The following is a 25,915-nucleotide window of genomic DNA, read 5'->3' as shown; positions in this document are numbered from 1 at the left end:
TTCCCTCCCCAGCAATAGTACAATTGCCTTGTGGGTCCCCTCTAGGTGTAATTGGAAGTAGGCCTGCAAGCTGCAATTAAAGCTAATCTGCTGCTGTTGAGCTCAAGGAGTGACATGGAAAGAAACCAGGTTAGGTGATGGGACTGCAGGGGGGGCAACTAAGTTATTTTTTGAAAAGAAGGTGGGCTCATTGTTTGGGGCAACCAGTCCCGAGGGCTGCATATATTCCGGTGGAATCACAGACCAACGGCATGGAGCAATGGGGGGGGGGGGGGGGAGAGTCGGGACTTTAGTCTGATCTAAGAAGGCTTATGTTCCCAGAGACAAAGCTAAGCATATAGAGAGGAAGGTGCACCCCGAAAGGTGGCAATCAGAAATGGCATCTTCCCACCAGAACAATCTCTCTGCTGCCACCAAAGCACAGAAGTACCTTTCAATCCCTGTGCCAAACAAATAAAAATAAATTAAAAAATTAAAAAAAGACAAAAGAAAGTTTATAAAGTAACATTCTAACTTCTTTAATGCAGTCCAATCCAATAATTATTTTCTGCTTTGAAATCACTCTGTGAACTCTCTATTTGCACAGGAGGTTGGTGGTTCAAAAAAACGTTATCATCTAATTGAAAATGTTAAACTTCTGGAGGTCTTTATGCATCAACCAACCAAGAGTGCCTTCTTACCTTCTTTTAAAGTTTAAGCTTATTTCTCCCACCCCCAACTTTCTTTCACTTTGCATAACTATATTATCCCGTAGACTTAAAAACAATCAACTAGGCAAGGTTTTAATTATGATACATCTAAAAAAAATTAATCCTATCCTAACATGACTGCTGCTTTAAGAGCTCTCTGTATAATTGCCCTGGAAGGCATCTCAGTAGCAAATCACTACAACAGGTCCTAAAATCATAAATGTAATAATAATAATAATAACCATAATTATAAGAGAGAGAGAGAGAGAGAGCAAGAGGGAGGGAGGGAGAGGGAGAGGGAGGGAGAGAGAGAGAGAGAGAGAGAGAGAGAGGGAGAGAGAGAGAGAGAGAGGAAACCAATGGCCAAGTGTTGAGGATCAGAAAAACAAGCCAGCCACACAACTGAGGCGTCCCTGCACAAGGTCCTCCGGGAAGCTGCTGCTATGCCCTCCGGGGGGTCTCGGGCAGCCTCCTGGTCATCTTGGGAATCTGGTGGCATCTCCTCCTGTGGCACCTCTGCTTCTTGCCAATTGCCCTGTCTTCTTGAACCATGGCTGGCTTTGAGAAGCTGGCTTCCTGTGGATTTTCCTTTCCAAGGAAACAGCCACGCTACCTACCGGGTACCATGGGGAATGTGTGGATGAGCAGACAAGATGGGAATCCTGAGCAGAGAGGGCTCAGAGGAGCGCTGGGATCTTTGCCAGCTGAAGCGGGACATCTCCAAATTCTGGATCCAGCTTTGGGGCATCTCTTTTGTTCACGGGGTCTTCGAGCCAGATCTCTGCCAGCCTTCTGCTCAAGATCCCCTATTCCGCTACATCTCCACCCTCATACAGGGACTTTGCAGATTGTTAGCTGAAAACTGTCTCCATCCGGGGAAGGGTTTGGAGAGAAAAGAAAGAGGAGGAAGGGTGGACACCTCAAGGGAATTTAAGTCAACCTCTCCCCACTCTAAAACTGCATCTGGTATCTCACAGCCATCTTCTCTAGAAAATAAAAACTGACTGCTGCTTCTTAAGAGCCAAGGCGCCTCACTTTGCGTCTGGCCCCATCACTTGCTGGTCGGCTTCTGGATCCACCAGAGACGAGGCAAATGCGGACTGCACAATCTGAAACCCAAATGATTCCAGGAGAGACATGTTCTGTTGGGGGGAGAAAGGGGACCCCAAGGCAGAGGCCAAGTCCCCTAAGGGGGCCCCCAAGGAGCGGACGTGAACTTTCTGTATGTGTTTGTTGAGATAGGACTTGGATCTGAAAAAGCTGCCACATTCGGGGCAGGGGTACTTCTTATCCCCCTCTGACTCCAATTTGTTTTTGGTGACCACCATGTCACAGGAGAAGGAACCGTTGGCGTTCTGTTTCTCGGGCGTCTTGAGGTCGCTGGCGTCAGAGAGGTCTCCGTAGGAATCTGAGCTCTCAATCTGGTCCGAATGTGAGCATTTCTGGCCTTCTAGGAAGAGAAAGAAAATGGCGGTTTTCAAACCCGACGGTGGCCACCCGTTTCCCAGGGACGCCCCTTCTATTCCATGCAGTGGGTAGCCTAGCTGAGAAGCCCAGCCACAGCTACCTTAAGTACTGCAAAGCCTTGGGCCAGGAATGTCCAACCTTGGCAATTTTTAAGTCTCGTGGGCTTCGACTCTCAGAATTCCCCAAACGGCCTTGGCGGCTGGGGAATTCTGGCAGTTGAAATCCACAAATCTTAAAGTTGAGCATCCCTCATTAGGCCCTGAGGGACACACACAACGGCCCCAAGAGGCTCCTAGCTAAATTGGCCCCACTGAGGTCCAGGGCAGATTCCAGACTTGGGCTAATCGTCCTTCAAGATGGCAACGTCATCAACATGCAACAGAATGTCCCACCCCACGTTTCAATCCGCTTGTGAAAGTCTCATCCCCTGGACTTCTCTACTGCAGCTGCTGGCACCTTTATGGGCAAGGAGGATGTGTTCATGGTGTGAAAGTGCAACGGAAAACAAGACCCCCCCCCCCCAATTCACAATAGAGAAGCCGGCGTCTGCCCGGGAAGTGCAGCATCCCAGGCCAAGCTAGGAGGAGAAGCCGTATGTGAGAATCTGGCTGCAGCTGCAGAGGGATGTTGCCTGCAGATCCCCAGAGGCTCAGCCGCTTCTCTGGCTGGAAGTCAAGCCCACTGAGAGATGCAGCAGATGGGCCACCCTCTAGGCTCTACCCCCCCCCCCCCACTCCCTAACCCATAAAATAGAGGCCAGGCCTAACTGCCCTTCCCGCCTGTAACTGCATCCCTTTGCCATGTCAGGAACCCCCCCCCCCCGAAGGTTTACTTTCATCTGCCCAGACACGACCCCAAGCGGGGCTCCTCCACTCAGCCGTTTGGGCTCAGGGGTTTTGTCTCTTTGGGATCCCAGCCACCGTCTTCATACGTGGGCTGAATCAGGCCATGCAGGGAAGTCTCCTAGAGTCTATTTCTCTGGGTACAGCATGTGATGTGTGAAAGCAGCATCTGTCCTGTGTGAACTCTGGTTTAGGATTTACCATTCTGAGTGAGCATGGACCAACCGGGAAGTGGCTACCCTACGTTGCTACGCCGCGCATGGGGGGGGGGGGCAGGGTCCCTGCAAGACTGCTCCAATACTGCCGGCAGACCTGAGGGTCGAGCTGTCCCAGGAGCAACTGGTCTGCGGAACAGCCCCGGCAGAACAATTTTTGCACCCCAACATGAATGAAAACATCCCACATCAATGAAACCTCGCAACACGATCAATCAAGTCCCATTTTGGCCTGAGCCAAAAGACAACCTCAAAAGCAGTGGGGGTGATGGGTAGCGATGCCATGCCGGCCAGAGATGATTTAGAGCCCCGCTCCACATGGGGGACACGTGGGAGGCAACTGAGGAGGCACAGAAGAGGACAAGGAGTGGAGAAGAAGGTCCCTCAAGCAACAACTTCTAATTACTTTCCTCAGGAGGCAAACCCAGATTCCCCCAGCAGACCCACAGAACGGGCTCGATTCAAGCACGACAAAGGGGTGGTGAGGACGGGCCACTCTCCCCCCCAGGAATAAAAGCCTGGAAGCTCTGGTGGGCACTCCAAGCACGATGCAACTGTCTTCTCAGCCTTCGGAAGCCAGGACCCTCTGCCCACTCTCACTGGGCATGACTGCCTTCAACTGCTAGCAGGGTCTGAAGCCAGGAGCCTCCCTGCACATTAACACGAGATCAGCCGGAGCTGCACCACCTCCCAGACATCCACGGCTGACCACCTGTCTGGGGGCCACCAAGCTGTCCATCAGAAGGCTGAGCTGTCCTCACACTGAGCAGCCTTCCCACACCTGGTCTTCTGCCCACAGGTGCGCCAGGCTAGGGCTCTCCTCTTTCCCTGCCACAATGGGAAGGTTGCCATGAGGCCTGAAGCATGCATGAAGGGAGGAGGGGGAGAATTAAGCCCCTCCCCCCCATCCAGGATGCAGCCTGAACTTCCTAGGCTACAGATGCTAACATGGACGCCAGAGGTCAGCCGGAGGCTTTGGAGGCTCCAGTTGTACGCATTGAGAAAATGCAGTTTTTCCTGGGCTGCCAGTCTGGGATAGGTGGGTGGGTGGGTGGGACACCCTTGTCTGGAAAATACCAGGGGTTCATTGTGAGGGAAACACTGATTTGATGGTCAGAAAGACAACACCAGAACACATGCTACAAAAACTGCTCTCCATGCAAGAAACACCCAACCTGTGGAACAGAATTCTAGAGGGGCCAGGGATGCCCTGAGCCCTGGGTGGATATAAGAATGGGAACAGCTGATCTGTGTCTCTTCAGCAGGATAGTGAGGCAGACACACAGACCCCTCCCACCCCACCCCCAGAGACAGCAGCATCTCAGAATCCCAGTGGGGCCTCCCTTCGCAGAGCCGGCGGGTGCCCTGGGCACGGCCTTCCCTTGCTCCCTAAGTCCTTTGCTCGCTCCTGTCCTCAGCCACGTGACGGGCCCCTGGCCACCCACCTGTGTCCCCCCCACCAGAGTCCTACGCCGAGATCGGGGGAGGGGTCGCTTGCCTTTGATGCCATAGGTCCTGACGCTGTGGAACGCCGCTCCCCCATTCGGAATGGGCTCCGGGTGCCTGGAGACCTGGGGAAGGGGAACACCGTGGTGGGTTTTAACATGGACCTTTAAGTAGGAGGCAGAGGAGAAACCTAAACAAGACAAAAGGAGATGAGATCCTGCCACCAGCACCGACGCACCTCTGCCTGTCTCCCCTCGGACCTCTCCGGCCGCTCCCAGGACTGGCGCGACGGGTCTTGGAAGAGGCAGCAAGCTGCAGAGGGTGCCTCTCCTTTGTGCCCCTCTGTTGGGGGGGAAACGGCCCAGGAATGATGGAGCCAACAAAGGAGAATATTTGTAGCATGGGCTGAAATGAGGACCCTTGGTGCTCTCTGAACTTGGTTGTTTTCTTGCAGGCGTTTCATGACCTAATTAGGTAACATCATCAGCGTTAGCGCTAGCACTGATGACGTTACTTTCATTACGACTTATGACCACAATGGAGCTCAACATTTCCATTATGAAGCAAAGCACATGTTAAGTGAGTTTCGCCCTGTTTTACCATTGTTTTTGCCACAGTTGTTAAGCGAACCACTGCAAGAAAACAGCCAAGCTCAGAGAGACGAGGGGAGCTTCCAGGCCCAGCCGATGCTGCGGCAAGACATGCCAGGACTCTAGAATCCATTCATGGCCGTGTCCCTTCCAGAAAATCGCACACCAGGAATACCTGGTGCTCTGCTCTGGGAGGAACCTATAATATCTGGTTGGCAGTCCAGAACAGACCGAAGTGAGAAACTTTGGCCAACACATCAAGACCAAGGAGATGCATCTTCTGGTAGAAGAGGGGAAAAATCTCCTGGAGAAGGGAGGTCTGGTACCTCAAGTCCCACCAGACAAGACAGGACAACTTCTCCAGAATTCCCCACCAGCAAAGCACCAGGGGTGTCAGGTGGCAGGGATGAGACTCAAAGGACTCCGCAGAGAACACGATCCCACCTTCTCCACCTTCTTGGCTGTTGGTCAAACACCACTAGACCCCCAGGAAGAGCCAGGTGGCATTTGAAAACAAAAGTCCCCTCCCGTTGCAGGAGGACCTCTCTCCTGCGGACAGTGGCCTCCTAAGGTCAGCAGGATCTCGGATGACGTCTTGCTCGCATTTCCTGCCCTTCCAGGGAGTCTCTTCTCTATGCCAATGCCCGAGACCCTTAAGCAGAGGGGCAAAACCCAGACCCTTCTACCTCTGAAGCCATAGTTCTCAACCTTGGTAACTTCCTCAACCTTGGCAACTTTAAGGTGGGTGGACTTCAATTCCCAGAATTCCCCAGCCAGCAAAGCCAAGCCCTAAGCCAAGAAGCTCATGGCTCACATGCCATTCTCATGTCTTTTATGGTTAATTTTTCGTTAGTGGAGAGAACCAGGCCGAAACCTTCATTTAGAAGATCAAGAAAAAAAACAGTTTCTCTTGTTTTCCTGAGAGAGAAAATCACATGATGTTACTTTGGATAGAGTGATTGTTGTAAAACTTTTGGGACACCAGAAACCTCTATACCAGCCACAGAACTTCTGGATTAAATAAGAGTGTTACCTACCGTGTGTTCCCTGAAAATAAGCCCTAGCGTGCGCCTGCTCAACCTGCCCATTCCGTCTGGTTATTTGGGGGTGGGGGGTGCTGTGTGCAGGACCCCTGTTGCCCCCACAGCCTGCTGGTTTAATGGGACCCATCTCGTCCTCAGAAATGTCCGACAGCCCCATTTTTCTGATGCTTTCCTCCTATTTAATTAAAACTGACTGGCTATTTCTGGGTCCGGGTCTTTATGCTGCCTGTGCAAAATGCTGCTTCTACAGATGCGCTAAATATAGCAAGCAAGTAAAGCTACTCCTCGACTTGCGACCCAAATTGAGTCGAAAATTTCTGCTGCTAAGCGAGACACTTGTCAATTTTGCACCAGTTTTCTTGCCACAGGTTGTCAAGTTAGTCATATGGTTGTTCAGTGAATCCAGCTTCCCCGTTGACTTTGCTTGTCAGAAGGTCGCAAAGGGGGACCCCCATGACTCGGGACACTGCAACCGTCATAAATGTGAATCAGTTGCCAAGTGTCTGAATTTTGATCACGTGATCATGGAGATGCTGCAACAGTCGTTGCAAAAGTCACAAGTCACTTTTTTCAGTGCCATTCTAACTTTGGTCACTAAATGAATGGTTGTATGCCGAGGACCCCTTGTAAAGAAATGAGCTATTACTTCTCACGCTGCAAGAAAACCCGTTTTCTCTGTGGAAGCTCTTGTGCCCGTTCAGTGCAGCTGCAGCCATGGCACCCGGGGGCATCAGAGACAAGAGCCCTGGCCTTGCCCCCTGGATGAGTGGGGTGGGGCCGAGCCCACCCTCCTGAACATGCAGCTCCAGGGAATCCCAGCCAACCAGTCCAGCTGAATGCAGGAGGCCCCTGTCCCGTTCTGGGCCTACGGAAACCGCAGAAGCACTTGCAAAACGTGTTTCTGAATGCCAGGGGAGAGCTGCGGAGCTGCCAACGGGTTGGGTGGGGCCAGTCACACATCTGGGTGGGGCCAACTTCAGGGCATTTTTTGATTTTAACCTCAACTTTTATCAGGTTCGCCTGATTCGCCAGTTGCGTCCCTTTCTGGATCGGGACTCGTTATGCACGGTCACTCACGCCCTTGTCACCTCACACCTGGATTATTGCAATGCTCTCTACATGGGGCTCCCCTTGAGGAGCACCCGGAGGCTCCAACTGGTCCAGAATGCGGCCGCGCGGGTGGTGACGGGAGCAACGTGGCGCTCCCATGTGGCCCCCCTCCTGCACGAGCTGCACTGGCTCCCAGTGGTCTTCCGGGTGCGCTTCAAGGTTTTGGTTACCACCTTTAGAGCGCTCCATGGCATCGGACCAGGGTACTTACGAGACCGCCTTCTGCCACCAGTAGCCTCTCACCGACCAGTTCGCTCCCATAGAGAGGGGCTCCTCAGGGTGCCGTCGGCCAAACAATGTCGAATGGCGGCCCCCAGGGGGAGAGCCTTCTCTGTGGGGGCACCTGCCATCTGGAACGAGCTCCCCCCGGAGATACGGAGGATCCAAGACTTACGCATCTTCCGCCGCGCCCTAAAAACGTTTTTATTCCAACAGGCTGGTCTGGCCTAACTCCCCCTTTTAAATTGGCTTTTAAATTGGGTTTTAAATGTTTTTTAGATAAATTGGATGCTTTTAATTTTTTGAGCCCAAATTATTTAATCTGTTTTTAATAGTTTTTAACTTTTGTATGTCTCTGTATTTTATTTTGGTGGTTCACCGCCCTGAGTCCTTCGGGAGTAGGGTGGTATACAAATATGATAAATAAATAATAAATAAATAAACTTGTCCATTTTCAGGCCTCCACTGCAGTTTTCCTCTATTCCTGATCTTGAAATGGAAGCAATGCCACCAATAGGTTGCTCGCAAACGGGAGGATTGAGGGTTGTCAGGCCCAGATAACTGGCAGCCTCCCCCTTCGGCAGGGCACGTGGCTGGGCTCAAGGTCTGCCGGGGTCCTCTCAGGACCCCCCTGGCAGAATCCAAGATGGCAGGCTCTGACTGTGCTTTGACTTCAAAGGCTTTTTGTGTGATGCCCCCCTAAAGACCAATCTGGTGTGACTCGCAAGGCAATCAGACCTGGCTCCTGAAATAGACCTGCCCCGTGTTTCTGCCCAAAAGTCTCCTTCGGTGAGGTTGGAGACGGGCATTTTCCTCTGCTGGGGAAGGAGAGAAAAATAGCATCCGCAGGATAACCGAACCCCCACAAATCAGATCTCCGCCCAGGAAGCCCATTCATCTCAATGGAAAGCAGGAGGGGCCCAGCTGGAAGACCCGGAAGCAGCTCAAAGCCCCTCCTGTGGGGAGAAAGGGGTCTGTCTCCAAGCCACCCCCCACCCCCACCCCACCACTACAGCAGCCCTCCTTTCTATCTAAGGCCACACCTAGAGTCCTACATCCAGTTTTGGTCACCACACTATAATGAAAATGTTGAGACTCTAGAAAGAGTGCAGAGAAGAGCAACCAGGATGATGAGGGGACTGGAAGCTAAAACATACGATGAACGGTTGCAAGAACTGGGCACGGCTAGTCTAGTGAAGAGAAGGACTAGAGAAGAGGAAGGGGTCAAGTTATTTTCCAAGGCACCTGAAGGCCAGACAAGGAATAATGGATGGAAACTGAGCAAGGAGAGAAACCTGGAAATAAAAAGAAGTTTTCTGACCATGGAAAGAAGTTGCCTTCAGATGTTGTGGAAGCTTCATCAGTGGAAGCTTTCAAGAAGAGACTGGACTGCCATCTGTCAGAAATGATGTAGGGTCTCCTGCTTGTGTGGGGGGTTGGACTAGATGACCTACAAGGTCTCTTCCAACTCTATTAATCTGTATCTGTATCTGTATCTGTATCTGTATCTGTATCTATCCTTCTGGGGTCCTTGCATCGCAGTCTCTCTCTCAGCAGCTCCAGTACCAGAGGCTGTTCTATCTCAATTAAGGGGGCAAGAGTCCTGGGGGGGCCTGGCACAGCCCTCCCCGCAGGCAAAACACAGTGCCAGGTTAAAGCGACCTTCTCTATAAGCTGCCAGAGTCAACCAAACGCCGCGGGGCGGGGCGGGGGGGATCAGTAGCCGGAGCTATGTGACACTCAGTGGCCATCTGGCTGAAACATAGAACAGCAGCTGAAGGAAGCTGGACTGGGGACTTGGCAATTGGGCCTGGTGGCTCAGCAGACTAAAAGCATTGTGATTAACACCAGCTGTCTGTAATTACTGCAAGTTCAAATCTCACCAGGCTCAAGGTTGACTCAGCCTTCCATCCTTTCTAAGGTAGGTAAAATGAGGACCCAGTTTGTGGGGGCAATAAGCTGACTTTGTATAAATATACAAAAGTATGAAGGCTATTGCTTAACGCATTGTAAGCCGCCCTGAGTCTCTGGAGAAGGGCGGCATATAAATCAAATTAAAAAAAAAAATATTTGGACTGGTCCTATCCCAACCAGGTGGCAGGAGATGCCAACTCATCTGTGTGGGTACTGGAAGAGGCCCAGCAGAGAAGAAATGGGGTGACCAGGGGCGCAATGCCTAGACTGGAGCTGGAGTCCAAGGGGGCCAGAAGGCCTGGAGTTGGGGTGCAGAAGGAACCTGTTTGTCAACCTAAGTGGCTCTACAGGGGCCCTTGGGGTGTTTGAGGGGTCCAAGCTGGTAGGGCAGCCAAGGAGCACCCAGAAGAACCAGCTTCAATCTTCCTCAACCAGAAAACCAGAAGGGCAAGAGGCTGGGCAGATAAAAAATGACCAACGTGCTGTCTGGATGTCCACCAAGCAACCTATCCTGTCACTTGTGTCTTCAAGCAGCTTCTCCCACCCCAGATCAGCCTCCCGAAACCCCATTTCAGCTACCTTTTCCTCTCTTCTCAGTCTCTGCAGCTTCCGCGGATGGACTTCCCTCCTGCTGCCTGCAAGTTAACCTCAAATCTAACACTAATCAGCAAATAGATTCATCCAACCAGAAGGTGCATCTTAAGACAAGGATGCCCAGCCTCACTCAGAGCGGTGGCTCTCGGCACCGGGGCTGACCCTCCCCAATCTCCAGTTCCACTCTTGAATGGGTCTTACGCCTAGGAAGCTCTTGCTGAGATCGGTCACCATCAGTTCCCCTACAATTTTGGCCTATCAATCTGTGTCCTCTACAACAGGGGTCTCCAAAGTTGGCAACTTTGCTTATGGACTTCAACTCCCAGAATTCCCCAGCAACTGCTCTACAATATGGTGTGGCCTCCTCTGTAGACTGCTGTCCTTCTCCTTCTCTGGTATGTTCCCTCAAGGCTAAACATCCCCAATTCCTTCATTTTCCCTTCATAGGACTGATGCTTTTAGCCCCCTCCTCATTTCCCTGGTCTTCCACTCCAACCCTCTGCTTCAGTGCAGGATCTCTGACAGACAGCCATCTAGTCCAGGGGTCTCCAACCTTGGCAACTTGAAGCCTGGCGGACTTCAACTCCCAGAATTCCCCAGCCAACTTTGCTGATCAGGAGACCCCTGATCTCGTCTCTGTCTCAAAGCCTGCAGCAAGGAGAACTTGCCACTTGATCTGGCTGCCTGTTCCACTGGCTGACAGTTTGTACACTTAGGAAGATGTCTAACTTCAACCTCCTTCCTTGTAGTTTTAACAGACTGGTTCTGGCCTTACCTGTTGGGGCAACGAAGTCCACTCGCTCCTCTAAGGGACAAGCCTTCAGGTATTTCCAGACCTTTCCTCATCTTGGCAGCCTCCCTCTGAACTGGATCCAATTTGCCAGGGCCCTTTTCCTATCGTAGTGCCCAAAACTGGACACAACACTTCAAGTGGGATCTGACCAGGACCGGGTAGAAGAGAGCAATTGGGTCCCATGACGTGACCCTATGCTCCTATGAACGCATCCCGTGTGCTTTTTTAGCATCTGCATGGCACTGCTGGATCATGTTAGACACTAGAATGCCCTGGATAGATCTTTTTGAACTGTTCTCTTTAATCCCTTTTATCCATGGAGTGGTGCGGTGGCCTAGAGGTGTAGCTCTCGCCTCACAATCAGGAGGCTGCGAGTTCGACCCTAGGTAGAAGCAATTATTTCTCTCTCTGGGCACACTGAGAGAGGCACATTTGCTGAACAAAAACTCCACACTGGCGACAGGAAGGGCATCCGGCCATTGGAACACTCTGCTAGCTCCATTCAGTTACCCAGATTCCACCCCACAAGGGATTATGGGGTCGTTAAAAGAAAAGAAGACGAATCCCTTTTATCCATCCTCCCAGTTCTGTATCATGTACAGACTTTGCAAGTATCCCCTCAACTCTCCCATCCAAGTCCTTGATAAATGTTGAGCAGCACCGGGCCCGGGACAGCCCACTCCAAGTGACCCTCGACTGAAGGGGATCCATTCAGTACAATTATTTATGTCATCGTAGTATGGTCCAGCTCACACATTGTCATTTGATTATGGAGAAAATTATGAGAGGCTTCCTGACTGCTTTGCTAATCTCCTGGTATACTATGTCTACAGCATTCCCCTGATCTACTAAACTACAGGTCCCTATTTTTCTTGCCTCCCACACTCCCACAAATGGAGCAGGTTTCTCAGAGAAAGACCATTTTGCCCCGCCTGGAGTCTAAAGAATATATTGCCACTGATATCACCGGCAGTCTTTATTTGCGACATCCAAACTGAGCCATTTAAGAACTAAGCAGCTTTAGCCCTTTAACCATTTTTTTGGCTACGGCTGCAATCTTAGGCATGCTCAGAGGGACTCCCCATGGAAAAAAGGGTGGGGAAGGATCACGGAGCACAACCAAACTTAGGTCACGGCCCCGAGGCTGCAATGGGGCAGATTCTTCCGGGCTCAGGGAGACTTTTCTGACTAAGAGAAAAACACGCCTTGCAGAGTGACGCACCCAGCCATTGTGGAGGGATATTGCTGCCATGTCCTCATTTGGCAGAAGGGCCTAGTTTGCCCTGCACACTAGGAGGAATGTGTGGGTGCCCCCCCCCCTGCATCCCAGCCTCATCCACCTTTTGAGGTGATTCAGAGAGCAAGACGGGGTGCTGGTTCATGCATAGGTGGCCCCTGCTCTATGCCCAGAGCTTCATGTTGGCCCCCTGGTGCCTGGAAGGCCTGAATGAGCGTCCAGAAGCACCAGGGCTCCAGCAATGGAAGAGGCAGTGCAGGGCCAGATCTGGGGGTCTTTTGTGCCTGAGAGTGAACAAACAACAACCTCAAGAGGAACATCCTTCTGTTGAATGGAAGAATTGTTTTCCTCCTCCTCCTCCTCCTCCTCCTGAGACTTCAATCAGCTTGAATGAAGCCACCCCCCTACCCTCTTAGCCCACCAACAGCAGGAGACCCATTACCTCTGTTGCAGATGGTGCAGAAGTTGCTTGGTCCTTCGCTGTGTTTCTTCAAATGATCCGCCATGTACGCGGCCCGTAAGTACTTCCCACAGACCTGGCAGGGAACTTTGTCTTCGTGGCAAGCCAGGTGAGAGCGCAGCCGGTCCCGGGTGGCAAAGGAAGCGTTGCAGGTCTGTGGAGGGCAACAGAGGGACATTAGCCAGGCAGGGGCAGAAAGGGATTAGGTTCTGCTGGGGTTGCTTGACCACAGGTTTTTGAGTCAGGCAGTTGGCTGAGCCCGTAATTCATCCTTAGTTATAGCCCCACAATGGCAGGATTGTAATGCCCAAACCCAGACTCCGTCATAGCCCAGTTTCTGCCTCCTCTGCCTAGGGGGCTGCAGGCCCAAGCTCAACAGACCTCCCCCCACTCAATTGCTAGAATCAAAGGATGACCAGGACTGCCCTAAATCAGAAGAACCAAGTCTGAGCCCTTGCACTGAGATCTGGCCGCATCACGGCTGACCCAGCCAAAGCCCCATCAGAGAGGGCTCCTCCCTAGCGAGAGATGGTCATTCAACGGTCTGGTTTTTTTCCCCTTTTTCTGTTCAGAGAGGAAAGATACAGCTAGAGAAGCCAAGAAGCAAATGGCCGTGAAGGTAACTTCTCCAAACCATTTCCCACGGACACACAATCAACAGCCTTCTTTTTCTTGATTGCTTCCATAAACCTTGTTGCTTCTATCTTTACGATTTATATTGTTTTATTTAGTTTCCTAGTATGATTTTGATTGCTTATTTAGTATCCTATGACTATCACTAAGGGCTGTATTTTATGATTCATGATGAATGTATTTTTTATGTACACTGAGAGCTTATGCACCGAAGACAAATTCCTTGTGTGTCCAATCACGCTTGGCCAATAAAGAATTCTATCTATTATAAAGTTGCCAAGAAAACAACAGTGGTGCCTTCATATACTTGAGGGAAAGGATAACCTAACATCTCGATACCAATGTGTCCCGATTTGGCCACAGTGGCAATCACTTTGCACTCGCTCAGGACTTTTCACCCCACCAATTGGGGTGGCCTCAACAAGGAATTCTTGGAGGAGCCACAGGACGAGCTGGGAAGCAAGTCTGCAGCAGGACAACTCTTTCCGACTGAGCTCTTCTCCTTCGTATCAAAAAGTCTCCCAGAACTTTTAGGGATCTTTGTTGGGCAAATAATTCTGCCTTGGGAGGAGCTGCACTGCCAGCCTATGATGGAAGGACAAAAGAAAAAAGAAAAGGGAAGGTCTATGCAGCTAAGCCTGGTAGCCGGGCATCAAAGGGATCTTTGGGATCCCTTGGGATCTTCTGATGCTCAGCTGAGGATGCTGACCTGCTCCTGGAGAACTGAGGCGTATTTAATAGCATTTGTGTCTACAACACAAGTGGGTGCAACCTGGATTGCTAACATTGCACGAGGAAAGGATTCTGGGATTTCAAATGATGAAAGCCAAAAGGTGACATCCTTTTCAGGTAAGTGAAGCGAAGACCTGGCATTGAGCCAAAGAGCACACGGGAGAAAACACCAAGAGGAGCCGAAGCAGAGACTTCAGGAAGAATGCCAAGGGGTCTGCGGTCCTATTAAAAGTGCCGTTTCACAATAATTGGGAGGGGAGCCCTTTGGATCTGAAGAAGAAAAGACTTTTGAGGGGGGGGCATAGGGGTGTCCTCCCCCAAAGCATCCCTCTTGATTGGCCTGTGAAAGCTCTTCCTCCTCGCAATCGCTTCCCATGCCCAATGTCACCCATGAAAAACAAAAGGCAATTTTTATGACTCCAGTGGAAAGTTACCAGGCAGTTGGCCATTAAAAAAAGCCCATCATATGTTTCAGAGCTCCATTAAATAGCTATCATCATGGCCATACAGGAAATCCTCAAATAACGACCACAATCAGAACGGGAAAATTAGTCGCTAAATGGTGTGGTCATCAAATGACCACATCCAGTTTTATGACTTTTTATGTCAACCGAGATCAACCCACGTGATAATAATTCGTGGCCTTTCCTGCCGGATTCCCTATGGCCTGTGCTTGTCAAAGCCGACTGGGAGGGTCGCAAATGGCTGGGATCCTGCAGCCATTGTGAATGAAAGCGGATTGCTGGACAGGATCATGTGACCGTGGGGACAATGCAACAGTTGTAGGTGTGAGGACTGATCCTAAACTCTAAGAGTCATCAAACGAATGGTAATATGTTACGTTGGGAACTACTTGTAAAAGGAAGAAAAGTTATAGCTTTAGTTATTTATGTATTAAATTGATATGCTGCCCATCTCCCCAATAGGGTGACTCTTGTCCTACATTTGTAAGCAATTCCCCCCCACCCAATGATCTCAGGAGGGTTCAGGATGGTCTGTATAAATCCCACCAATTTATTCCCCCCTCTCCTTCAAGAGAAATTCCCAGCGACCAGTCCTTAAGACAGTATTTAATTTGCTCATCTCTCTTGATGCCAAATGACAGCTTATTCCCAGTCAAAATTAAGAGACTGGAAGGTAAAATAAAAATAATGTTAAGAGAAGCCGAAACACAAGACCCAAACTGCAGAGGTCAGCTATCAAGCAAGACCCGGAAAGTTTAAAATAAACCACAAAACGTTAATGCCTTTTAAAGAAGAGTAAAACATCACAGGAGACCCCTGTTCTTAACAACAGTGGTAAATAAGTAAAAGGCCCAGTAGTTTCCTGTCAAGCATGGCAAATATAGTAAGCAAAGAGAAGTGTGTTTATATTGAAACAATAAACAGTGTTTAAGAAATACCTCTTGAAGTTTCAACTGTTCTATGGATGTAGAGGTCTCTGAGTTTATCCCCTGGAAGCTGGAATTTTCCTGCTAATAGGCAGGAAGTAAGAAAGATTAGAAAACGAAGACTAATTCCTACATCAACATCAGTGGGGAAGAGTATCGGTCTTCACAACCCACCCACTCCGGACTCTCCCCGTTGGCTAGAGGGGAAGAGATGCACTTGGAGGGCAGCGAGAGGGAGAAGACCACCAACTGAAAACTCCTGCACTAAGTCCCCATTTCTCTAGCCATTTTGGGAGGTTCCACCCTTGGACAGGTTTACCCCAAATCAACAGTTTTGCTGCAATGTCTGAACCAGCCCCCCCCAGCCCCTCCCCCCCAAGAAGTTCTGTTCTCAAGTCAACAGTCCTCAGAAGGATTGGACTGTGATTGTGATCTGGGCTCATCCACCAGGCACAACAGCCAGCAACTCTGGGAACTGCTTGGCCTCTGAACAAGGGAACGGCCGAACGGACTGAAAGCGAGCTGGAAGCATCTCTGTTTCGATCTCAGCTCCTCTTGTTAAAGGAAGCAGAGTTTCCTAAACTGTGGTTGTACTTTTCAGTCCTGGGGGCATCTTTCCTACCGAAGAGGATCAAACTGCCTTGGGCAGAAATTGCAGCTGGACAGATTCGGCTACCTGCAATCAAGACAGTCCCTGAGGATGGGAGGGGGAATCGAGTCCTAATGACGATGCGGTGTTTCTTTCCTAAGGTGCCGAATATGAGGCATAAAAATACGATGACATAAATAAATTCATCAAGTGTAAGTACACTTACTAATCACCAAAAACTTCAATTCAAGAGCCATTTCCAATGTTGAAAATATAATATGCAATTTAATGTACTTGTCGCTTCTTAAGAGAAGCAAGCTTAAATTATTATTTTTTTTTTTTCGTTTGCATACCTTGTTACACATACCAGAACAAGGTATTCTAGTAAAGAAGCAAAAAAAGAATAACTATGAAAAATATATACTATTTTTTTTTACCAATCGTTCAGTCAAACTCTCAGTCAGCCCCATCGTGAGATTCCCCAGGCCTGGCTATGCATGGCCATCTCTGTCTTCTCCAACCCAGTGACCTCCGGACCCAGCCCACCTGGTGCTACCAGCTATGGCAAGGTTGCTTACACTTGCTTCTTCTTCTGCAAACAGCTGGGTTGCTTTCTATGTTAAGCACAGAAGTGCTACTCACATCTGGGCGTTAGGCCACAAGGAGAAAAAAAACATAAGTCACAGGGGCTGGCTGATTAGCTAGGCAGGATTTGAGGGGGGTGCCTCCCAATATTGGGAGGGAAAAAGGGAGTCTGGTAAGCAGAGCTTGCCCTTTGCTCATCAGCAGGTGAATAGAATACAGAATAACAGAGTTGGAAGGGACTTTGGAGGTCTTCTAGACCAACCCCGCTCAAGCAGGAGATCCTGTACCATTCTGGACAAATAGCTGTCCAACCTCTTCTTAAAAACCTCCAGTGATGGAGAACCCACAATAGCCAAAAAGGATCCCTGACTAAAGCAGGCAATAAAGCAGACCCTTGTTAAAGAAAACTTCCCTTGGCTTGGAGAATCTCATGGCTGATCTCAAACATCCTATTTCTGGCTGAATAAGAATGCAGAGGCCTTATAGCTTCAGGGCATCTGGAGGGTCATGCATCTACCCCGTCGGGGAACTTGTGCTGGGATTTCAATGTGAAACTTCAGCTCTACCTGTTCTTGGACCTCCCAAGATTTCAGCCCCATCAAGCACGGTATCCTGCTTCCAACCCCCTGGCAGTCTTGAGACTGGGGCACTCTTTTACAACGAGCCCGTCTCTCCTGTTGGAGTGGGATATCCCCTACCGGAAATTGGTGCCAACAGCTTGTTCCCAGCACTTGTGAACATCTACACGAGACTTGAGGAGCCCTCAGGCAGAGTCCCTGTTGAATGGGGTGAGACCCAGCCGGGTTCCTACTTCCCCACATCTGAATGGAAGCGGCTGCCGCTGCCTGCCGAAGTCTGCCAGGGCTGGACAAAGGCATATAAACCGAGGTTAAGTCCAGACAAGGTGGAGATGCTGCTAGGATTGGGGTTCAGCTTGTTCTGGACTTCCTTGAAAGAGCAGATCCGCATCAAGAGACCCCCTGGCTGTCCCTGAATTTACAGCCGATGACAATGGCAAGGAACAGCTTTTGCACAGCTACTGTATGTCTAAAGCACTGGTTGTGATTACTGGCAATTAGCAATTCCTAGAAAGAGAAACACCCAAACAGGCTAACCTGGAAAACAACTGAGCCTAGCCCTGACCCTCCCCCCCTCCCAAACTCATGCTAGTTTCAGCATCTTTCAAGGCCAAACACCATCCCCGAACAAGCCCACTTCCCTTCCTGGTGAACGTTCAGCACTTCCGGCAAGTAAAAATCTGCAGAGCATTCCCACGGCCATTTCCTCCCAAAAGAAACCTGCTAACATTTAACTTTGCCAATCTTCTTAGAGCCAAATTAAAAGAATTTATCTTTTTTTCCCCATTTGCAGGGTTGCTGGGAGTGATTTCCTCTCCCCCTTTTTCCTGGTTGATTCCAGAAGACTGATTGAGGCTGTGACATCAGATGGCTACCTCCCATTTCTAACAGAATATGCTACGAACCACACAGCAGCTTAAAATAATATCCCCCCCTTTTAACTTTACTCAGTTCAGGCTCTTTTGAGACACACAGACCCCTCCCAAACCTGCAGCCTGCAGCCCTCCCAATCTTGGTTTGGGGTCTATTACAGCTAGACCTCAATTTATGACAGTTGGGACCAGAAATTGCATCGCTAAGCAGTGTGGGTGCTAAGAAGATCATCACTTGACTGGAATCAATTTTATGACCATTTCTTTACCATGGTTATTAAGTGAATCTGCTGACTTTGCTGGTCAGAAGCCGGCAGGAAAGTCACAAATTGTGATAATGTGATTGCAGGACCCTGCAACCCTTGTAAATGCAAGCCAAGCGCCTGAAATCCGGTCACATGACCACGGGGGTGGTACAACTGTCATAACTTTGAGGACAGGCCATAAGTCACATTTTTTAGCATTGTTGAAACTTCAGACTGTTGTTAAACGAACGGTCATAAGTCAAAGACTACCTGTATTAATTCTAACGAATCCCAAAACACAACCGATGTTCAGGGGATGCTTAATCTCCTTTAATCCCAGTTAATTTCCACCAGAGTTCTGGGGCTCAAACAGCCTTTACTCCCCCAGCACCCAGTCAATCTGTGCCTTTCCCTCCCCTTCCCCAAATTCTCAGCAGCAGCAGCCACGCTGGGGTATTCCGAGAGCTGAAACCCCCCCTCCTGAGAGTATCCAGGCTGGAAAGGCTGGCCCAACATGCTTGAAATGGGGGAAAGGAAATGGGGTGGGTGGGTTGCACAATTGTGGGCAAGAGAAAAAAAGACCCCTGCAGCCACAGTAAGGCCCTGGGGCATCCTGACAGCTGGACAAGAGTTTCACCGTTTCTAAATTGCTTGCTTTTAGTGCAAAGGGGAAGGAGTTTTTTCTTCAAATCCTATTAAAATTCCATTTTCAGTGGATTCTCTCTGTGCTTTAAACTTCAATTGCAAACAAATTCAGGCCACAGGAAGGAAAACTCTGCACATGCTTTGCCTGCTCCTGTTCTGCTTCAGCCACAAGAAGCCTCGAGAGAAAGCAAGGAAGAAGCAACCGATTCCCAAGGTCGTGTTCTGAAGGCTGCTCAGGCAGGGAGGGGGCAACCAGGAAATGGTGTTCAGGGGCTAGTTAGTGCTGCCCCCAAGCTACGGCCAGTTCTTGGTGAATAGGCAGAAGAGACAAAGGAACGGAGAACCCCAGTGTCTAAGTGGGGAAAGCCAAGCTGTAAAGAAAGAGATCCAAGGCTGGGGAGGAGGAAGGGTCTTCCAGGGAAGAAGAAGAAGGCAGCTGGAGAAGCCAAAGACGACATCAGGAAGCAGCCAAGAGGTCCAACAGCCTCTGGACTCTACTGCAAGCAACGGCCACCCCAGGGCTCCACCTTCGCTGCAAACGCATGCTTTGTTTTATTCTAACGAACACCTTCACCACATCCCAGGACACCTACCTGACATTTGTGAGGTCTCTCTGATGTGTGCACCTGCTTGATATGCCCATTCAGGTGGTCAGGCCTTGAAAAGAAAAACAAGGACAAGCATGACTCAATCTGCAAGCTTACTCCTTGGACACACAGTTCAACCACCACACTCTCTCCAAGGTACCTCCAGAGGTGTGGAGGCACCACATTTACACAGACCCTGCCCACCCACCCACCAATCTCCTGAAGAACCAGGAGGCCATCATGCCACGAGTGAAGATGAACTGCATAGGCTTCCAAGACACTAGTGGCCTCCAGGCAGGGCTGCAGCCAAAAATGTTCTAGAGGAGACCTCTGAGCCACCTGGGCTGGGCCTGCCTGTCCAAAGACCAACATCACAATCTAATGGCCCAAGTCCATGCACGTTATGCCATATGCTAAATAACTTCTACATCTAAGGAGTGCAGGGTTTACAGGCCATCTTCAGGGAGGCATTTCCCCCTTTCTCCCACCCTAAGAAAATTTCTTTCTTCAGGATCTTAAAAAAAAAAGTTGCTATTTTTTAAAAAAACTCACATGCAAGCTTACGCACACAAGATTTAGTAAGTGGCATTCCTTTCTATGTTTAAGCATCAGTTGGCACCTCGAAGGATTTAAAATATCTAAACCACGAATCGCCTTTGTTCATGATTTAAAATACATCTCTATAATTATCGTTTAACATCTGAAATCTTCCCCAAATGGTCTTGAGCGCCATCGCTCTGCAGGAACCTTCATGCAACTGCAGAAGAGTTGTTGGGGTCGGTGCCTGGACCTCCAAAATTCTGGGTCAGAAGACAGGATAAAATTGTGGGATTCTCTGGAATGCTTCCAGCATGGAGGATTGTTGTGTGGCTTGGAGAGTCACTCGGGGAAACAGCAACTCTGTTATGGCGATTTGCTCCTCTAGGATTTGATGCCCGGCTGGACTAGCCAGGCCATGTCCTTCTGCTGGACTCTGAGTTCACCCATCAACATCAACTGGACACAGCTGCTGGGAGGTGTGTAAAGGACAGGCACCTGAATAGACCATTTGGCTGGTGCTTGCAGATCCCGTTCAGCAGGCAACGCAACCACAAACAAGCTTCTTCTTTTCAAGCATCACCAGAGGAGTTGGAACAAGGGTGGGAAGAAAGCCTGGCAATCAGAAGTTGCTTGGAAACGAGATGACCCTCCCCGGCTTCTCTGTCCTCAGCCATCCCATGCAGCTCAGCGGAATTCTCCCATGGGGCTTGCAGTTCAGCTGAGGGAAGGGGAGGTGGTGGGCTATAGCCCCAGAGAGGCCTGTTTGGGCCTTCTAGTAGTCATTCCTGGACTCAGTGGCCTCCAAATCCAGCAGGTCCTCCTTTCCTGCACCAGCACAAGGCAGAAAGAGGCTTCTGGGAGCTCTCGGTCAGAAAATGTGCAGGCTGTACCGAGTTCCTGGGAAAACCAGGGATGGCGGCTGGATGGCACCCAGCGAGCCAGAGACTAATAGCCCCAAGGGACTCTTTTCACTTATTAGACCTCCAGACCACCCTGGGGAGGAACTTGGAAATGGCGAAACACCTCTATAAGTGGAGGAAATCCTCAAGGATTTCGCTCGTTATCGTTTTGCTGCTTCTTAAAATTACACCCCGTGGAGTAATTTTGGAGACCCCATCCTGCTCTGTGAGTCTGGGCTGCAAGACTGGGCCAGGAGACCCTTTGTTCTTTCCCAAAACGGCAGATTCTGTGCAAAAGCATGAGGTCCAAAATTCTTTGATCATGATGTGCGATCATGCCTGATGGCACACAACACCTGAAGAGGGGAAAGCTGTGGGGAACGCTTTTACGGCAGGAGTCTCCAACCTTGGCAACTTTAAGACTTGTGAACTTCAACTCCCAGAATTCCTCAGCCAGCATGGTCTTAAAGTTGCGAAAGTTGGAGAGCCCTGCCGTAAAAGTGTTCCCCACAGTGAGCTTCATTCACTTTCATTCTTTTTAGAATGAATGAGCTGGAGGGACCTTGGAGGTCTTCTAGTCCAGCCCCCTGCTCAAGCAGGAGAACCTGTATTATAGCTATACTATAGTTCTTCAGGTACTGTGTGCCATCAGGCAAGATCACACACGGGCACTAAAGGCAGGAATCTCACCATCAAGATCGCAGGCAGTCTCATGCACAAAGGCCCAAATCGGGCATCTCCAAACTTGACAATTTTAAGACTTGTGAACTTCAACTCCCAGAATCCCCCTACCAGTATAGCTTAGCCAGAGTTGAAGTTCACAAGTCTTCAAGTTGCCGAATTTGGGAACCCCTGGCCCAAATTCCTGGAGGCCTTGCCTACCATGCAAGAATATGGAAAGCTCAAGAGACGTGGTCACCTCATGCAGATTCTACCCACTTCGGATTAAAAAAACAGCCTGGCTGGTATTGCGTGGGATCTTCCGGACTGCTGTGGGCAGAGCTGCTGTACTGTGGCTGATGTCAACTACCCCCATGTCTTTCTTCTAAAGACAGCAACCCTCAACCCACTTACCTGGATGGAAGCCTTGCTAAGTTCAGTGGCACTTACTTCCATCTACAGGACTGCCCTCAAGGAAGCTGGTGCAAGAGCCCTCTTGTGGACATCCAAACAGCCTAAAAGGAGCATTCCCTTTCTTCAGAGAGCTGCAAAGATGCCAGGCCACAAGGCACAGGGCTGCTCCCATCTCGTTCTCCGCAGTGGCTGACTCAAGAGTAGTGCCCCTTGCCACCAAGCACTTGGGAATGCCCCTGCCACATCCTGAGGAAAGCAGGCCAAATCCAGGCTCCCCAGGGGCAGGTCAAAGGAAGGAAAAGGTACCCTTGGCTCCGCAGAGGCAATGGGGCTGCCAGGAAGACGTCCATCTCTGTGACTGTTGTGTCGTGAAGGGCAGGTCTGGGAAGAGATGCCACTCAGGCTGAGGCCGGAGGGGCGCCAGGCCCTTTCTGAGACGCTGAGGACTCTTCAGAAAGGGGAGCCTTGCATATGCGCTTCACAGGGTGCCCCAGTTGCCATCTTTCCTCGAGCTCCTCTGTGCCAAGGCAGACCAGGCACGCCAGAAGGAAAAATAGCGTCTGGGCCACCTGGAAAAGGTTCCTAAGGCCGCCGGCTGCCAAGCAGGGCTATGGCACGGATTCTGACCGCCTGCTCCTAGGCAGATGCACACAAGACTCTTGCCAGGCTCAATGAGGCTCTTTTGTCCCTAAATGGGAGGGTCCTGAATGAGGGGCTTTGTTGCCCTGTCTGGACAACCAAAGTGAGGTACTCGGATCAAGCAGGAAAGGAGGACATTAATTAAAGGGCCCTCCCAAAGTCACATTTCTTTCAGATGCACAATTGCCTAGATTTGGCCACCTCTTAACTTGTCAGCAGTCCTGACTCAGGGCTGTCTGGGGACAGGGCGAGGGGTCTGCTTTGGCCTGTTGCCCACCCCTCACCCTGAAGTGGAAGAGAAGCACACTATGGTTGGCTGACTGCATAACTCAAGCCATGCCCCAAATCTGATTTGGCTCAGTCTATAATGTGAACTTAGAGTCATTTTTTCCCTTTAGACCAGGGGTCTCCAACCTTGCCAACTTTAAGACTTGTGGACGTCAACTCCCAGAATTCCTCAGCCACAAGTCTTAAAGCTGCCAAGGTTGGAGACCTCTGCTTTAGATGCTAGCAAAAGTCAGCCCTGCAAAGCTTCCTCCACTCCCACTTTGGATCTGCTTTCATCACCTTAATGGAGTTGAGGGCCCAGGAATCTCCCAAGCCTGCAAGCAGTAATTTAAGAGTAGGATCTCCTTGGTAAAAGTACGATTGATTCCCCCAAGCAGGTAATCTGGATCTAAATTTTTACTCAGGAGAAACCATTGGGAAACGTGACCTTTGAGCCAATGTGTGCAAACCATAATAATACCTTGAAGGGGGGGGGGAACAGGAAGTACAGGCCCCTTTTTAGGGGGGAGCAGCGGCAATGACAATCAAGCCCTCCTCTTTTCCCAGTAAACCAGAGCTGTCCAACCTTGGCAACTTTAAGAGTTGTGAACTTAAAGCATTATTCCAAATTCCAAACCTCCCAGAATTCCAAAGCTGGCTGGGGAATTCTGGGAATTGGAAGTCCACAAGTCTTAAAGTCGCCAAGGTCGGGCATCCCTGCAGTGGACCCATCTGCAATCCTGAAGATGCTTCCCTCCTCTTTAGGCTGCAACCCAGAGCGTGGAAGCCCCTAACTGATGCTCAGGAACCGTTTGCGGAGAGGGCAAAGCACTGAGATATCCAAGGCATTTTGTGCAAAAGGCCAAAAGTGGGCTGAACTTTGGGTGCCGCTCTGAAAAGGGCCATTGTAAAACAGAACCCAAAGCATTAAATCCACAAGCCTAGCTGGACACAGCCCCAACATGCCATAATCAAGGGCCCAGGAGATCCAAGCCGCGGTCCCTGCACACCTGGATGGCTTCACCCCTCCTTGAAGAGCGGGGAGGTGATAAAACCTCTTTCCTGGGTGGGGATAGGTGTGTGTGGGGGGGAGATGGGACGGAGGTTGGAGGGGTGGGCTAGAGCCCCCTGTCCCCACTGCCTGCCTGCCTTTCTCCCTCAACCTGCTGCCCCGGGGGGAGGGAGGGGGGGCCTGGCCCTCAGCATCTCTGAACCCAGCAGCGCCTCTCTCTCTCTTACCTAGAGAAACCTTTTCCACAGCTCTGGCAAATGTAAGGCTTCCCCACCGAACCGTCATGGGAGCGGACGTGGTAGGACATGCGGTCTTTCCTCTTGAAGCGCAGGCCGCAGACGGGGCACGAGTAGGGCTTCTCGCCGGAGTGGGACAGCTTGTGCCGGTTCAGGTGGTAAACATCCCGGAAGATCTTGCCGCAGATCTCGCAGGCCACCTGCTTCCTGGTGCGGCTCCTCTTGCGGGGCGCCTCGGGGTCCTCCAGGCCGGGCAGGCCGTTCTCGCTCAGCCGCGGCGGGGGCAGGTCGAGGTAGCCCAGCTGCAGGCTGGTCACGCCGTGCTGGGCTTCGTGCTGCCGGAGCCGGTTGGCGTCGGTGAAGACCTTCCCGCAGAGGCCGCAGGGCAGGATGCCGGCGTCGCGCAGCCCTCCCGGGGCGCTGAACATCACCGAGTCCAGGAGGTTGGCCTTGCGGGGGCGCCCCCGGCCGCGCTTGCTGCCGAGCGAGGGGCCGGCGCCGCCCACGCTCTGGAAGGGCGAGGCCAGCAGGGGCGGCGAGAGGGGCCCGGCCACCATGGGCAGCCGCTCCACGCCCTGCAGCACGGGCAGCGAGGCCTGGGCGGCGGCGGCGGCCGAGAGCACGGCCCGCGTGGCCTCGTCCTCGGGCATGCCGGCGATGCCGTTGCCGTTGGGCGCCAGGCCGGCGCCGTTGCTCATGTCCAGCGGGAAGCCCAGCTCGGCGGCGGAGGCGGCGCCGGGGCGGAAGAGCATGACGTCGGGGCGGGCGGCGGGCGGCACCAGGATCTGCACGTTGGACTGCTTGATGACCTCCTGGCAGATGTCGATCACGGAGCGCATCAGCAGGAACTTGGCGGCCGTCATCAGCTCCGGGAAGCTCTCCAGCCGCACCACGATGCGCGACGTGTAGGCGAAGTCCAGGATGTCCCCGAAGACCTTGGAGCTGATGGTGTGCATCTCCAGCTCGCGCGCCCCGCCGCCGCCGGGCCCGGGGCCCCCGCCGGGGCCGCCCCCCGCCTCGCCGGCGCCCCCCTCCGGCGCCCCGCCGCCCTCGCCGCCCAGCCCCTGCGCGCTGAAGACCGACTCGAAGTACTCGCTGCAGGCGGCCAGCACGGCCCGGTGCGCCGGGAAGCTCTCGTCGCCCACGCGCAGCAGCACGTCGCAGAAGCGCCCGCCGTTCTTGCGCTGCTGGTTCAGGCTGTGCAGCAGGTCGGCGCTGTGCCGGCTCACCTGGTACGTGTAGCAGCTCGGCGGGGGTCGCGCCGCACGGGTTGCTGGCGGCGGCGGCGGCCGCCTCGCTCACCCGCTCCATCGGGGCGGCCGCGGCGCCGCGCTTACCTGCCTGCTGTGCCCGGCGGCGGCCGGCAGGAGGCGCGCGCCCGCTTCCCCGTCGAGGGGCCGGGGCGCGCGCCCGTCAGGAGGCCGCCCGCGCGCCGCCCGCGCCTTCCAGCAGTTCCGGGCCCGGCGGGGAGCGCGCGCGCGCCCGCCCGCCCGTCCGCCCGCGAGTCCGGCGGCGGCGGCGGCGGCGAGGAGGAACAAAGGCCCGGGCGACGCCGGCGGGAGGGCAGCGGCAGCGAGGGCGGCGCGAGGGGGGGAGGCAGCAGGCCCCGCCGGGCGGATTCTCCGAGGGCCCAGGCGAAGCGGCGGCGGCGGCGTCGGGCTCGGCCGGTGGCTGTGGAAGGCCGTCGGCGCGGCGGGCGCGGCGCGGGGGGGTCCTCCCTCCCTCCCTGGGTGTGCGTGCGTGCGTGCGAGTGTGTGTGTGTGTTTGCAGCGG

At 52.0% G+C, this 25,915-nt stretch overlaps 1 protein-coding gene across 1 annotated transcript; it reads right to left on the bottom strand.

Moving 5' to 3' along the window:
• Positions 1-493: 493 nt before the first annotated feature.
• PATZ1 (POZ/BTB and AT hook containing zinc finger 1) lies at positions 494-25,453 on the bottom strand. Its single transcript, XM_070950856.1, is given in 7 exon segments — positions 494-2,139; positions 4,712-4,849; positions 12,602-12,773; positions 15,387-15,458; positions 19,482-19,545; positions 24,134-25,398; positions 25,400-25,453. Coding segments are annotated over 7 exon segments (2,184 nt in total). The 3' UTR covers positions 494-1,720.
• Positions 25,454-25,915: the final 462 nt, after the last annotated feature.

The sequence above is a fragment of the Pituophis catenifer genome, unplaced genomic scaffold, assembly GCF_029215685.1.
Source record: "Pituophis catenifer annectens isolate HBS135680 unplaced genomic scaffold, rPitCat1.0.hap2 SCAF_10, whole genome shotgun sequence".
Lineage (NCBI taxonomy): Eukaryota > Metazoa > Chordata > Lepidosauria > Squamata > Colubridae > Pituophis > Pituophis catenifer.
Note: the sequence above shows the minus strand (reverse complement) of the source record. Positions and strands in the feature narration are given on the sequence as shown.